The 13,366-nt window shown below is 43.6% G+C and overlaps 4 protein-coding genes across 4 annotated transcripts; 2 read left to right on the top strand and 2 right to left on the bottom strand.

The window, feature by feature from the left end:
* Positions 1 to 824: 824 nt before the first annotated feature.
* LOC120958822 (SET domain-containing protein SmydA-8) lies at positions 825 to 7,475 on the top strand. Its single transcript, XM_040381852.2, has 5 exons — positions 825 to 924; positions 2,114 to 2,204; positions 5,704 to 5,849; positions 5,922 to 6,062; positions 6,128 to 7,475. The coding sequence occupies exons 2-5, from the start codon at positions 2,181 to 2,183 to the stop codon at positions 7,401 to 7,403; spliced, it is 1,587 nt and encodes a 528-aa protein (XP_040237786.2). The 5' UTR covers positions 825 to 924; positions 2,114 to 2,180; the 3' UTR covers positions 7,404 to 7,475.
* Positions 7,476 to 7,785: 310 nt separating this feature from the next.
* LOC125907357 (SET domain-containing protein SmydA-8-like) lies at positions 7,786 to 9,531 on the bottom strand. The gene is made up of 2 exons (XM_049609012.1): positions 9,523 to 9,531; positions 7,786 to 8,181 (listed from the first exon to the last, which is right to left on the bottom strand). The coding sequence occupies exons 1-2, from the start codon at positions 9,529 to 9,531 to the stop codon at positions 7,786 to 7,788; spliced, it is 405 nt and encodes a 134-aa protein (XP_049464969.1).
* On the top strand, positions 9,517 to 10,437 carry LOC120959114 (UPF0488 protein CG14286). The gene is made up of 2 exons (XM_040382283.2): positions 9,517 to 9,878; positions 9,952 to 10,437. Exons 1-2 carry the CDS (start codon positions 9,644 to 9,646, stop codon positions 10,365 to 10,367), a joined length of 651 nt encoding a protein of 216 aa, XP_040238217.2. The 5' UTR covers positions 9,517 to 9,643; the 3' UTR covers positions 10,368 to 10,437.
* Positions 10,438 to 11,064: 627 nt separating this feature from the next.
* On the bottom strand, positions 11,065 to 12,626 carry LOC120958323 (28 kDa heat- and acid-stable phosphoprotein). Its single transcript, XM_040381039.2, has 3 exons — positions 12,370 to 12,626; positions 11,674 to 12,138; positions 11,065 to 11,548 (listed from the first exon to the last, which is right to left on the bottom strand). The coding sequence occupies exons 1-3, from the start codon at positions 12,377 to 12,379 to the stop codon at positions 11,514 to 11,516; spliced, it is 510 nt and encodes a 169-aa protein (XP_040236973.1). The 5' UTR covers positions 12,380 to 12,626; the 3' UTR covers positions 11,065 to 11,513.
* Between the last annotated feature and the right edge of the window lie 740 nt (positions 12,627 to 13,366).

Raw genomic sequence — 13,366 nt, 5'->3', positions numbered from 1 at the left:
ATTTCTCAATTTCTCAAATTTCTGTTTTATATTTCTCTTTTATTAGTTCTTTTTTTAACTTTAAATAAATAAATGGTAAAGCGTAAGTGCTTTTGCTAGAATTCAATTAATTGACCAAGCCTGTTTCCACTTACAAAGTTAATAACTATTTACTGTTATAATTTTGTTAATAGTAATGTGTTTTTTTTTTCATATATTATATTTGAGCCTAGTTATGTACTAGTTATGTAATACTTAAATAATTTATATAAAAATTCAAATTGTTTTAAAACGCCGAAATATATGCAATATGTATGACAAAAGTACTCCAATGCAGCTTACTTTTTAATTCCCTTTTCATTCGCTTCATTGCATACATCTGGGCGTATATTGCAAATACCAACACTACATTATAGTGCTAGAAATACCTAGAAAGCCTAGATATAATATATACCTAGAAAGCTTTAATAAGATTAATTCTCCATCAAACACAGTTAAATTATGCAATCATAGAATGGTCGTACCCGTTGGTACATCGCAATTATGCTTAAACACATTTTCTGTGTTACTTGAGATAATTTATGACCAAGACTTACCCTCTGCCGACTGTTTGCGCTCGTGCCAATTTGTGGCAAAAGTACAACGTTGCGCCTCAAGCGACATAAACACATACAGAATAACACACACACACACACCATACAACAGATTCGATGGACCTGTGGATGATGTTATTTGTTTTTGGCTTTACGAAACCAAACCCGCCTGCCCATTGCTGCTAGCCCGCGTTCGTTCGTTCCGTTTCAAATGCAGCTTCACGACGCGAACGCACCAATCAGTACGAACCATCGCTTAGAAGCCGTCGGTTGTCGCACACCCGTAGCTGCGCACGTGAATAGACGCGCGTGAAGTGTTACATTTTGTTCGCTAAGAAAAGTGTCACCAAATGTAGGGTAAAAAAAGGGGGTTTTTAGTCAATCGAGTGAGTGAAAGGTTTGTGCTCGTTTTGTGTGCCAGCAAAACAAAAGGCTTGAGACTGTGCAACTGACACATGTCAGCGTGAGCGAGAGTTTCGCGCATTAGAAAACAATAAGGAACGGGGAAGCAAACTTCGTACAAAGGCGCTGGTTTTTTTTTTTTTTTTTTTGCTTTTTCCGGGTTTGAGTTAACCGTTTTGATTGAGAGTAAAATTAGCATCAAGACAGTGTTGCGCTCGGTGGCCCCACGCACCCCTCGGGCTACGTTTAATTGACTGTTTGACAGACGCGGCTCGGGTTGCTAGCGACTTCGCGCACGCACGTACGCTTAGAAAAGTCACTTCAAATCAGTGACCCTTGTCAGCGTTCTCCTACATCTCCCTTCCCAATCGGTCCGTCATTTGTCACGGTGAATTTGACCGTACGTCACGCGTATACCCAAGTGTGTGTGTGTGTGTGTGTGTGTCGATGTGTCAAAAGGCGACATGGCTGAAGCAACAAGTTGCACATCGTGCCGTTTGTCCGCTGTGGCCGTGAAAAGACGTACACGGTGATCGGTAACATCTGGTGCAGTGTTAACATCACACACACACTCCCTCCCGCAGAGCTACGCCAGGTGGTTTCCCTCCTCCTCCAGACCGTACGGGAGATCATAATAAATAAATAAATAACTGTTCCGCGCTGGAAACGAGCTGCTTGAGGTTTGTCTCACATTTCAACCGAAACCGTTTCCGATGCGAAAGAGATCGGGGTGATCTTCCGCTCGATCAAGCAGATCGAAAAGAAAGCAAAACTAGAAAAAAGCCGACAAAAAAGTCCCATAAAACAGCGGTGCGATAGAAAGGAACGGCGTGTAACTTTGTGCGGCCCGTTGATTTGTGGTTCTAAAAATAAGCGCCCCAACCGACCGATTCCGGCGACCGAGTTCGACGCGTCGCCCATGGTGGCACACAACACCCGGTGTAGCGATTCGGTACGTTGGACCATCCCGGCTGCTCGGTGACAGACGAGAGTGAAATTTGTCGTGAAAGGCAGACCCATACACACACGCACTAGTGAATGCGCACACGTGCTACGCAAGCAAGAAATACCGGAGCGATCGGGGTTTGCGCTCTCGATAGTGAAGCGTTGGTGACTGATCGAAGTGAATCCGTTTAAAGCTTTGCATTTCCTCGTGTAGCTCCAGAGCCAGATTTAAAGTAAAGTTGATTAGTTTGAGCAGTGAAAATGCCGTCTCATCACAAGAAAAAGGTAAATATTTAGGGGAAAAATATCTGTTCAAAAACACAAGTGTATTTAAGTTTTACAAAAATTATTGGCGTATGTGATGTTTATATGTTATATTTTTGATTTGATTATACAGAATAACGTTTATAAGTGTACAACGAGACCTAAGCAATGAAATCGTTCTTCTTGTATGTAAAAAACACTTAACAATACAGTGTTCATTGAACTTGATAGTGGATTTAATTGGATAATTATTGCAGTTTTTCTAGTGTTCATCAAAATGAAATATACTATTAATCTAATATTAAATAACAAATAATTAAGTTTTTGTTAATTTCATAAGAGTTCACTTCGTACCTTCATTGGATTTTCATTATTTCATTGTGATTAAATATACTTCAACTAGAAACTCACGCCAGCTACATCTCACCTAAATGCAATCTGTTAGCTTGTGGCTTTTTAATAACTAATAATAACTAATCAAAATTTAGAAAAAATGTATAAAATCGATTTTTTTGACTTCCTAAATCAGCTAATTTCGATCATTAGGCTAAGCTGAACTCTCTTTCCATAATTTTATAATTTAACTTTTTTATTCAACTATAAACTACGAAGGATCATTGAACCAATTATTGTTCCACGAACTGCGAAAAACTATTTAAATTATCATATTTTCTAAAATAATTGCAATCGCGATTTTCCATAGGCATTGTTCAATATTTCAAACTGTCTACCTTTTTGAGAAATCACAGATTTTTTGTATCTGTGTGAAGATATTTCATGACTGTATTTATGTGTCATTCATGATGCTGTACAGGGGCCATGGAGAAGCCTGGTTGTTTACTTGATGTCCGAAAAGAAAAATACATCCTAAATTGTAATTATTTTAAATACGATACATATTGTACCGTAAAGGTATATTTCTTCATTAATTTTTATTTTATTTTTAAGTGTTAACCATTCAATCAACGATAAACGAGAAATTTTCACTTTGCATGGCTATATCATACAATGGAGAAGCCTGGTCGTTTGTTCACTTTTTTTAAATAATTCATATAAAATATTAGCTTTGCAATATCTCAATCAATCAGGTTAAGTCATTCTTAATGATTGACCGAATCAGTGTTGTAAACTCACGTAAAAATGATGGAAAAAGTACAAATTTGCTATTAACCCGGTTCAATGGAGAAGCCTGGTGGTTCACACCACTGACGTGAACTAAAATAATTTCTATACTTTTTTGTATATTTAGGTAACAATGATTTACTAGAAAGTCTTAAATCATTTCAATTTGTTTGAACAACGTTAATCAATTTACTATAACTTTAAAATGCATTTACTGATGGAGCGATGTGTAGCACTCCAGTCTCTTAGTTGCGTGCTCAAACCTTCAGCTAATGCTATGAAAATATACCATTTAAACAGCACAACACATTGCTTCCACAATCAAGACAGACAGAAAACCACCACCCGCCGGCAACGGGTGTTGAAAGACAATCCCGTGCTCACGACGTCAACCACAAGTGCATCGTTCCCCGTTCAACAACGCTCAACGCTATTCCCACTTCACGCTACATTACCCAGCACGAAGACAGTCACAGCTCGGCGGCTCAAATCGCCTCGGGATGAACAATCTAGTCCGTTCCCCCCCTCCCTCTATCTTCCCTACGTGTGTGTATCTGAGTTTGTGTCTCGGTTGACGCATGCCGACAATTATTTAGTTAATTATAAAATATCTCCGCTCGGGTTGCGCAAAACCGCACCACACATTTCCCTCCCACCCAATTGATCGAAGCTGCACGACAACTATTTAGTGGCATTTTCGCAGAAAAGCGATCATCCCCCGTTGAACCGTGTAGCGCTGTGAGCGGAGGGCACGCGAACAAGCTCACTAAGAGTATTTCTTTTTTTTTGCTCTTGTTCACATCAGATTGTCACAGTCGACACACGAACACGCGCGCGCTGGTACAATGCGCAGAAAGATGAGATAATAATGTGCTATTTCGCGTGCTGTTTGACGAGTTTTTGTTACTCTTGTTGGTGGTGGTGTAGAATATTTTAATGTTTTTGTAGTGTTTTGTTTTCTGAGCATTCACAACAGTTTCAGCTGGCGAGAAAACGCTAACAGGTGTGCCCTGTGTGATTGTTTATTTTTATGCACACTATACACACATACCGGGAGATTGGCAAGCAGCTCTAAGCGTATTTAAGTGCATCTTGTGTAGGCCAGTCGTGAATTTCAAACCGGAAAAAGGTATATTTGTCCGTGCTCTTCAGTGATTTGATTGATTTGAATGATTGCTGTATAAAGTTCACATATGAACATAATTATGTTTTACTATCAAGAGTAATTTGGCTTAACTTTTATTATATATAAACCCTACAAAAATTACATTCTTTCCACAATTAAGTCATAGCAATTGTGCGGGTTGGCACTACCTACCTCAGCAATTTACCATCGTTCTTTCTTTCTGACCCAATGGACCTACTGAATTGAATGATTTTATAGTATTTTTAAAAGATGAAAGAATACGCTTTATGACATTCAATTGCGACAGCTTTCAACTAACGATGAATCATTCAGACCTCAAACACTTCAAACCACCTTCTGCCCCCGTCGCTTTTTCCACCCAAACCATGCTTCCGAAAGAGGCTGCTCAAAACCAATCCGGGCTACCATTTGATTAACCATTCATCATACGAATGGAAAATCATTCTCACGCCTGTGTCTGAGTTTGCACGCCGCGAAACCTTTGCCCCGATATTGCTCGGTTTTAAAAATAATTAAACATTAAACCGTAAAGCGTACGAGAGCGTTGCATCATCCAAAACTCGGGAACATCGGAAGTTCTCGGAACACCGCTTCCACCCTTTCAGACAGTCGGTTTTTTTCTTTTCGATTGATCACTCCCTTATTATCGTTGTTACCGCATGAAAATTGAGCAAAAAATTAAAGGCTAAAAGAAATGAAAGCAACACCGGGCCGGGTGGGTTAAATTTTAACATGGAAGATAACATGGAGCGCGCCCCTTGCATAAATGCATACAGTGATGCAACTTCCAGCTTCTGGCAACAACACACCACTTTTCGTTAATAATCAATGAAAAGGGTAGCGCTGCATGCAAGCACGCATAATATGGTCGCCCCCCCCGGCCGTATCCCCAGAACACAGAGGCGAGGACGCAATTAATTAACTCTGTAAACAGGCGCTGCGCTACGGTGCGGTGCATCCATAATTTGGAATGTTTTCGTTTGTTCAGTGAATTTGCTATAAGTGGAAAAGAAAATAGGCGAGTTGATTCGGCATTTACAGCCCAAAGCATAGGGGGGGAATGTGGGAAGGTGTGTTGCTATGGGGTTCTGTTCAGACTCTGGAGTTTCCGTACATTCTCTGGTGTATTTTGAACGGAGAATGTATGAATGTATGAAAAATAATTGTTAATTAAAATTGTTAAAATTATTTCCGTTCCATTTCCAGTTATTTTCAACAACTGTGTTCCTTTTTTTTTTGTTTTATTTACAGAAACAAAAGAAATATGATCCACCAAGGTCGAACCATTCGAAGGAAAATATCAACCCCTGCTCAGAACACGATCGCCAACCAGTAGCGGAAGTCCAACTGGAATCCAGTAAACCTTACTTAGTGAAACGCTCTGAGCAAGTTGGAAGGTATGTTTTGCTGTTTTATGCTTAGAGTAACTAAAGATTAGCTTTAAATACCTTTCATTGACTGCTTTAAAGGTATATTGTGGCTGCGAGAGATCTAAAAGCTGGTGACGTCATCATCGAAACACCTCCCTTCGTTGTGGGCCCATGTGCAGAAACGGAACCCGTCTGTCTGGGTTGCCACAGTGCCTTCCAGCCGGGAAGTGTTGTGTATAGGTAAGGTGCATCTAGACATCATTCAGCTCTGTGTACTACTATTTAATTATTTTATCAACCTCTAGATGTGAGATCTGTAACTGGCGAATATGCTCTCCGAGCTGTCATGGACTCGCCCCGGCAGGAACTCACCGGCAGCTGGAATGCATTCCCCTACGCGACAAAGCAGTCCACAAGCACCTTCAAACGTCCACTGCCGCCCAGGTGAAGCTGATGTACGAAGCCATCCTAACCCTTCGCTGTATGCTACTGAAAACCGTCGATCGGTCGCAGTACGATCGTCTGCTTGGTATGGATCCGCTGAACGACGTACGGCAACATATACCGAAACTTTGGAATCGCAATCAAAAGGAGATCGTTGAGCGAATTCGTAACCAGTGGGGCTTTGCGGAGTACAGCGAGCTGGAACTGCACACCATATGCGGCATCATAGAGGTTAATGCGTTCGAGGTGGGCCAGGAACCGACCAAAGCCCGTGCACTCTTCCCCGAGGCGTACCTACTGATGCACGACTGTACACCGAACACTGGCCACACGGATGCACCTCAAACGCACCACCTTACCGTGCGGGTGCTGCGGGACGTTAAGGCGGGTGAGCCACTCACCCTAACCTACGCCCACATCCTGCAGGGTACGCTCAAGCGCAGACAGCACCTGAGGGAGGAAAAGTTCTTCTCGTGCAACTGTCGCCGCTGCACCGATCCGTCCGAGCTGGGCACGAACTGTAGCGCCCTGCGGTGCAAGAAATGCCCAAGGGGACACATACTGCCGTCGGATCCGCTCAACCCGGAAGCGGAATGGCACTGCCGGCAGTGTTCCACCGTAATGTCCTGTGAGGCAGTTATACTGCTGCTCGAACAGCTCTCCCAACAGCTCGAAACGATCGGAGGGAACGATGTGGATGGGCTGGAGACATTCCTTCGGGTGCAGGGTGCGGTCCTGCACGACAATCACTACCTACTGCTCTCGGTGAAACATTCGCTGTGCGAGCTGTACGGGAAGATTGAGGGCTTTTTGATACCGCAGCTGAGTCGGGAGCAGCTGAAAAGGAAGGAGACGCTTTGCCGCGATCTGCTCGAGGTAGTGGATCAGCTAGAGCCGGGGCTGAGCAGACTGAGAGGTACGATCATGTACGAGATGCACGTGCCACTGCTGATAGAGGCCGGCCAGCTGTTCCAGGGTGGTGTGATACAACGGGCCGAGCTGCGCCGTCGGTTGAAGGAAGTGCAGAGGCTTTTGAAGGAGAGTGAACGGATTTTGGCGCTGGAACCGGAGGGAACGCCGGAACATGGGATAGCGGAGGCGGCCCGGGATGCTCTCAAGAATATGGGAGATGTGTGAGGGTTAAACAGCGTTCGATGAGGTTTTGTTTTATTAATAAAAATTTCCAGAAAATGAACAAAAAGGAATGATTTTTTTTTTACTTTATTTTTTTTCTTATAAGCTGCCCATTTAGTTACCAAAGAAATTAGTTTTTAACTAATAACCATAAATCCACCATAAATAAGAGCCATAAATCCACTAAACGATCACTGATACCGATCACTGAAACGTTGATGATACCCATCCCAAGCGCCACAGATTAAGCTTAAACGACTGGAAAATCGAATATCCATCGAAACAAAACGATAGCTCCATAGCTTTATTGGTTTGGTCAATAGATGGCGTATTATAACTCATTATTATATTGCTGTCCTTTTCTTGCAATGTGTTTCGACAAGTTTCATCTTATCATAGACAAGCTACAGTTCGTGCCCAGCTCGGACGGATCGGTGCAGCGGTGACAGTTGCACGAGAAGAACTTTTCCTCCCTCAGGTGCTGTCTGCGCTTGAGCGTACCCTGCAGGATGTGAGCGTAGGTTTGGGTGAGTGGCTCACCCGCCTTAACGTCCCGCAGCACCCGCACGGTAAGGTGGTGCGTTTGAGGTGCATCCGTGTGGCCAGTGTTCGGTGTACAGTCGTGCATCAGTAGGTACGCCTCGGGGAAGAGTGCACGGGCTTTGGTCGGTTCCTGGCCCACCTCGAACGCATTAACCTCGATGATGCCGCATATGGTGTGCAGTTCCAGCTCGCTGTACTCCGCAAAGTCCCACTGGTTACGAATTCGTTCAACGATCTCCTTTTGATTGCGATTCCAAATGATACCTATATAGCCTTCTAACTTTCCGAGTAAAAATCTATATGAATGGTCGTGTGGTCAGATACGTGGGTATCAACACCAACGACCATTACTCAAATCTCACTTGCTACAGTGCTGGTGGTTTCCATTTAGTATTTTAACAGTCGTATCGCCGTTCTAGTTCTAGCGATGCATAACTTCAATGCGAAACCATACAACAGTACAGAGAGAATGACAAAGCTCTCCTCCAAACGAGGAAGCTCGACTGGTTGGGTATCCCACCAACAGATGGCGCTACCAGCTTTTTCTTGTTTTTAGAATGCATGAGTCGTTTGCCGTCTTCTAAACGAAATATTTTTATATTCCGTTTAGGTTGAGAACCTGAGTCGGTTAGAACCCATTTAGTGGTCGTTTAGTGAATTTGTTGCATTTTGGCATAGATTTTTGCTCGGAAAGATAGAAGGTGATGATAAGTTAAAGCTTCCCAAGCGCCACAGATTAAGTTTAAACGACTGGAAAATTGAATATCCATAGAAAAAAAATGAAAGCTCCACAGCTTCATTGGTTTGATCAACAGATGGCGTATTACAACTCATCATTATATTGCTATCCTTTTCTTGCAATGTGTTTCGACAAGTTTCTTCTTATCATTACCTATATAGCCTTCTAACTTTCTGAGCAAAAATCTATATGAATGGTCGGTGGTCAAGATACGTGGGTATCAACACCGACGACCATTACTAAAATCTCACTTGCTTCAGTGCTGGTGGTGTCCATTGGAGTTTAGTATTTAAACAACAGTATCGCCGTTCTAGTTCTAGCGATGCATAACTTCAATGCGAAACCATACAACAGTACAGAGGAAATGAGAAAGCTCTCCTCCAAGCGATGAAGCTCAACTGGTTGGGATATCCCACCAACAGATAGCGCCATCAGCTTTTTTGCTATTTTTAGAATGCATGAGTCGTTTGCCGTCTGCTAAACGAAGTCTTTCTATATTCCGTGTAGGTAGAGTGCTTGAGTCGTTTAGAAGCCGTTTAGTGGTCGTTTAGTGGATTTGTGGCACTTGGGTTGTCAAAACACATGGCAAGTAAAAGACAGCAATATAATAATGAGTCATAATACGCCATCTATTGAGCAACCCGGTCATTTTTCTCTATGGAGATCTTATTTTCCAGTCGTTTAAGCTTAATCTGTGGTGCATCAAAAACCCTTTAAAAAATTATCTTTTTATGACCTTGTTTACGTCTTGATAACTGGCCTTAACAAGGTTACCGTTTGGGAACGGAAGCTGGGAATACGATGTAAGCATTCGAACTCGAAAGAAAAACAACAACAAACCTTTGACATATGGCAGACAGACAGACACACGCCGCACAAACAAAACGCAGCAAAAACACCAAAACATCCGTCTGCAATCTCTCTCACCAAAAAACCCGGTCGGAAACATTAACATTCATAAATGGCACCGCCAAAAGTGAAACTGCACAAAAACACGGGCAAACTCAAGTACAGTCCACGGCCCGGCTCATTCCCCTCGCCAGCACCGCAACCATCCGCACCAGCAACCGGAAATGCACCCGGTGCAGCCGAACCATCCGAAGCCGATCGACAGTTTGAGCTCGAGCTGTATTGGTGCATTCAGCAGCTAGAATCACAGCTGCACCTTCCAAATGTCCGCGAAAACAACAAAAAGTGTATGTATGGCTTAATTCCGGTGTAAAAAGCGTTCTAACTAACTATCTCTTCGCTTTGCGCTCCCGTGCACAGTGGAAGAAACGTCCAAGCTAATAAACACCCTCAAAAGCGGCACCCAACCGATCATCCGCAAGCGGCAGATCATGCGTACCACGTTCGGGGACTACCGGAGCCGGATGGCGGCCGAGGAGCAGACGATGGCCGTCAGCCCGGACAGTATACGGTTCGAGGAGCCGAAGGAGAAGGCCAAATACCATTTTGTGAAAAAGTCGGCCATTTTGAGCGGCGACAAGAACTTTAAATTTAACTTCCCGAAAAGTGACAGCAACGGTGAGACGGAAACGGTACCGGGGGCAGCGCCGGTGGCTGTTGAGAAGGAGGGGCCGGCGAAAGGGGAGAAAAAGGTAGCGGCGGCAGTTGCTCCGGCGAGTGTAATTGTTCCTTCGGATAATTCCTTCCGGTTTAACTTTGCTGTTGGTGGGGAATGAGCGCTTATCGTGGGGGAAGAGTTGGTTTTTGTACGTTGATAGCATTTAAATAAACGTAAGACAACGATGACTTTGGTTTATATGATCATTATAATCCTCGTTTAAAGGATGAACGGTGGAAGAATGGGAAACAATCGACAATACTAGCAAGAATATCATTAAAAGAGGCAGATGTAGCAGGATAGTTAAATTAATCAACCATTTTTAAATGATTCCGTTGCAAATTAACCTACATATAGGGTTTTCCAGGAGTTCTCATAGCTGTGGGACACTTTATTGACTCTTTCTTACTTGAAATGAACTTAATTTAAAGGGGAATTAGGCTCTATAGCACACTAGCTTGACAAATCCAATAAGAATTTCAAAGGTACCTGTCTGAAAAGGGTGCCATAGAGAAATTTCCAACATGAAGTTCACTTCTCATAAGAAAAAGTCAAGGAAGTGTCGCACAATTATGAGAACCGCTGGAAAACTCTGCAAAAGCCTCATACTCAAATAATATCCGAGGAAGCAAAAGGTTTAAATTCCAGGGAATACTTCAATGTAACTGATAGGCAATATAATCAGCATAGGACAAACGAAACAACTCCTCCAGCACACAATGCCTCTCTATGTCATGAAACCAACAACGAGAATGCCTCCAAACATGCAATATCACATTTAAACTTGCTCCTTGAACCATTTTAACACACAGAAATAAAACCATACAGCCGATTGGAGTTTTATATTTATCTCTAAATATAAATTTACTGCATATATCGATATACAACACTCTCAGTAGGACAGGGGGATTGTAGTGGGGTGCAAAAACAGAACTTTACTCTTTTTTTTGCTACATTCTCAACTTATCCAACTAGAGAGAGAAAGGAGAGTAAAAGGAGTTAGAGGGAGATTAAGGGAGGATAGGGGTACATTTAAAGGAAGGGATGTTGTCTCGCTGACATGGCTCCAAGGACGGGAGAGTGCACACACGTACAGGAAGCACTCATTCTGCGCCGAACAGAACAAACCAAAAGTATCGTAACTGGATTGCAGATCGCGATCGCGATGAACAGAATCGCGACCCCAAAATTACACACGTGTTTTGAATTGAATCGTACGTCTCGTTAACCTACAGCTGCACAGCTACGCGGCGATGATAAGCGCCTATGATGCGCCGCTCTTCATTTTGGCTTCCTTCTCTGATGGTGGAGATCGCGGAGGGTGTTGTGATGGCGGTTGAAAAGGAAAGGATAAAAGTTAATTATAACATTTCGCCACCGTGAGACACAGCGACCGACGAGAGCGAGAACGAGAGAGCACTTACCTTTCTTCTCAGCCTCGCGCCTTGCGGCCGCCTCCGCACGGTGCTGCTTGATGATGGCCAACCGGGCGAGATCCGCCTTCGCCTGGGCCGTTTTGCCCTCGGCATGACGCTTCTGGTAGGCGGCCGCGGCCCGCTGCTTCTCCAGCTCCTCCTTCTCCCGGCGGGTCAGCTGCGGTTCATCGTCCTCGGCCACCTCCTCCACCTTCCGGTGGGACTTTTTCGCCACCCGGTTCGGGTTCTGTATCTGTATCACACCCGCCGCACCCTTGGCATTTTCCTCCTCCTCCGATTCCGACTCGTCAGAGTCGTTTTCCTCCCCATCACCGTCCTCGTCCTCATCCTCGTCCGAGTCCTGTTCCCGCGTCTTGCGCCATTTCTTCTCCTCCTCGTCCTTCTTGCGCTGCGCTTCTAGCTCCTCCGGGTTGGTGAAGTTGCGATTGCGCCCCTTGTGATTAACGTACTTTCCTGCAAACAAACAAAACAAAACGAATCGCATCACAATCGGATCAGATCATTGGTGTCATTGTATCTAGCGGGATGCTGTGTTGTTTGCAGCAAACGAACAAGTATCGTGCAGTGCATTTGTTTTGCTCTCGTGTCCTTTGTTTGCCCACGTCCTTCCTTTTCCGCTGCAATTTTCTAGCTATCTCTCTCTTTCTCTCTTTGGTAACAAAGCAAACACACAGCATACAGTACCTCGAGGCATGGTTGCGAATTTGCACTGGCGTCGGATGAAAACAAGCTCGCGTCGAGAAGCTCTATCACAGTAAACGGGAAGCGGGCGGCTGTACCACCTTGCTGGAGCTGGAACGTCCGGACTGTGTATCGGTGGGACGGGTGGAAGCAGTGTTTTGCACAACCAAAATTACAATTTTTCTGCTGGCCAACAGTGCCGTAGCCCTCCAAACGTGTGTCCCAAAACGAAACAGACAGCGAGCAGAAAAGCTTCGGTCGTGACAGCTGCTCAGCTCAGCACCAGTGTGACCAGATTTTTTCGGTAGTTTTCGGTAAGTTGTAAAATTTGAAACTCAGTTAAAAACAAATGTTGAGAGGGGAGGGACTTATCTGTAACAACAATTCCATATTACGAGAAAATGCATCCTTCAACCTTTTCAAGGAAATGGATTATATTTGGTTCAGTGGCTACACAAATGCAGGCATTCGATCTGAAGTGTCGATCTGAAAATTTTACCAGGGATTCTAATCCAAAAAAGGTTTGAGACGCACATTTTTTTCTCAGCGGTGGGGAGTTCTATTTCTCGAGGCTCCACGTGGCCGCCTAGAGCCATGGCAGTTTTCCATCAGATGCGATTTAATCGGTGGTGTCGGTGGTTTGATTTACAATTTCGATTACATATACGCTTTTTCGATTTAAATTGCAATTATTTGGATGACATGTACTGATCAATCATAAAAAAGACATAAAATTGATATGATTCCTACAAATCCTACATAATAACACTAACCGATTAAATATTTTTTTTTTATAACGTCGTAGGATGAAACCACACGTCCCACGTTTTCTGTCAAGTCCGATGTACAATTTAACTGCACGTTCGACTCAATCACATCTGAAAGAACACAGACATGGGCCTTAGGAGTTACTGTTACACTGCTTCTAGACGACCAACTTTTGTACCTCGACAAATTTTCGGCGAGCCCTTTATTCTAAAACATCTTCTCAGTTTTTGAA

Source organism: Anopheles coluzzii, chromosome 3, assembly GCF_943734685.1.
Source record: "Anopheles coluzzii chromosome 3, AcolN3, whole genome shotgun sequence".
NCBI classification, from domain to species: Eukaryota; Metazoa; Arthropoda; class Insecta; order Diptera; family Culicidae; genus Anopheles; species Anopheles coluzzii.
Note: the sequence above shows the minus strand (reverse complement) of the source record. Positions and strands in the feature narration are given on the sequence as shown.

What these genes read in the sequence shown, in the direction of transcription:
- LOC120958822 (XM_040381852.2), top strand. Translation starts at nt 2,181, where the DNA reads ATGCCGTCTCATCACAAGAAAAAG. An exon ending in CGCTCTGAGCAAGTTGGAAG is followed by an intron (nt 5,850 to 5,921) that starts GTATGTTTTGCT and finishes ACTGCTTTAAAG; the next exon opens with GTATATTGTGGCTGCGAGAG. An exon ending in CCGGGAAGTGTTGTGTATAG is followed by an intron (nt 6,063 to 6,127) that starts GTAAGGTGCATC and finishes ATCAACCTCTAG; the next exon opens with ATGTGAGATCTGTAACTGGC.
- LOC120959114 (XM_040382283.2), top strand. Translation starts at nt 9,644, where the DNA reads ATGGCACCGCCAAAAGTGAAACTGCACAAAAACACGGGCAAACTCAAG. An exon ending in CCGCGAAAACAACAAAAAGT is followed by an intron (nt 9,879 to 9,951) that starts GTATGTATGGCT and finishes TCCCGTGCACAG; the next exon opens with TGGAAGAAACGTCCAAGCTA.
- LOC120958323 (XM_040381039.2), bottom strand. An exon ending in GCGCGAGGCTGAGAAGAAAG is followed by an intron (nt 11,549 to 11,673) that starts GTAAGTGCTCTC and finishes CTCCACCATCAG; the next exon opens with AGAAGGAAGCCAAAATGAAG.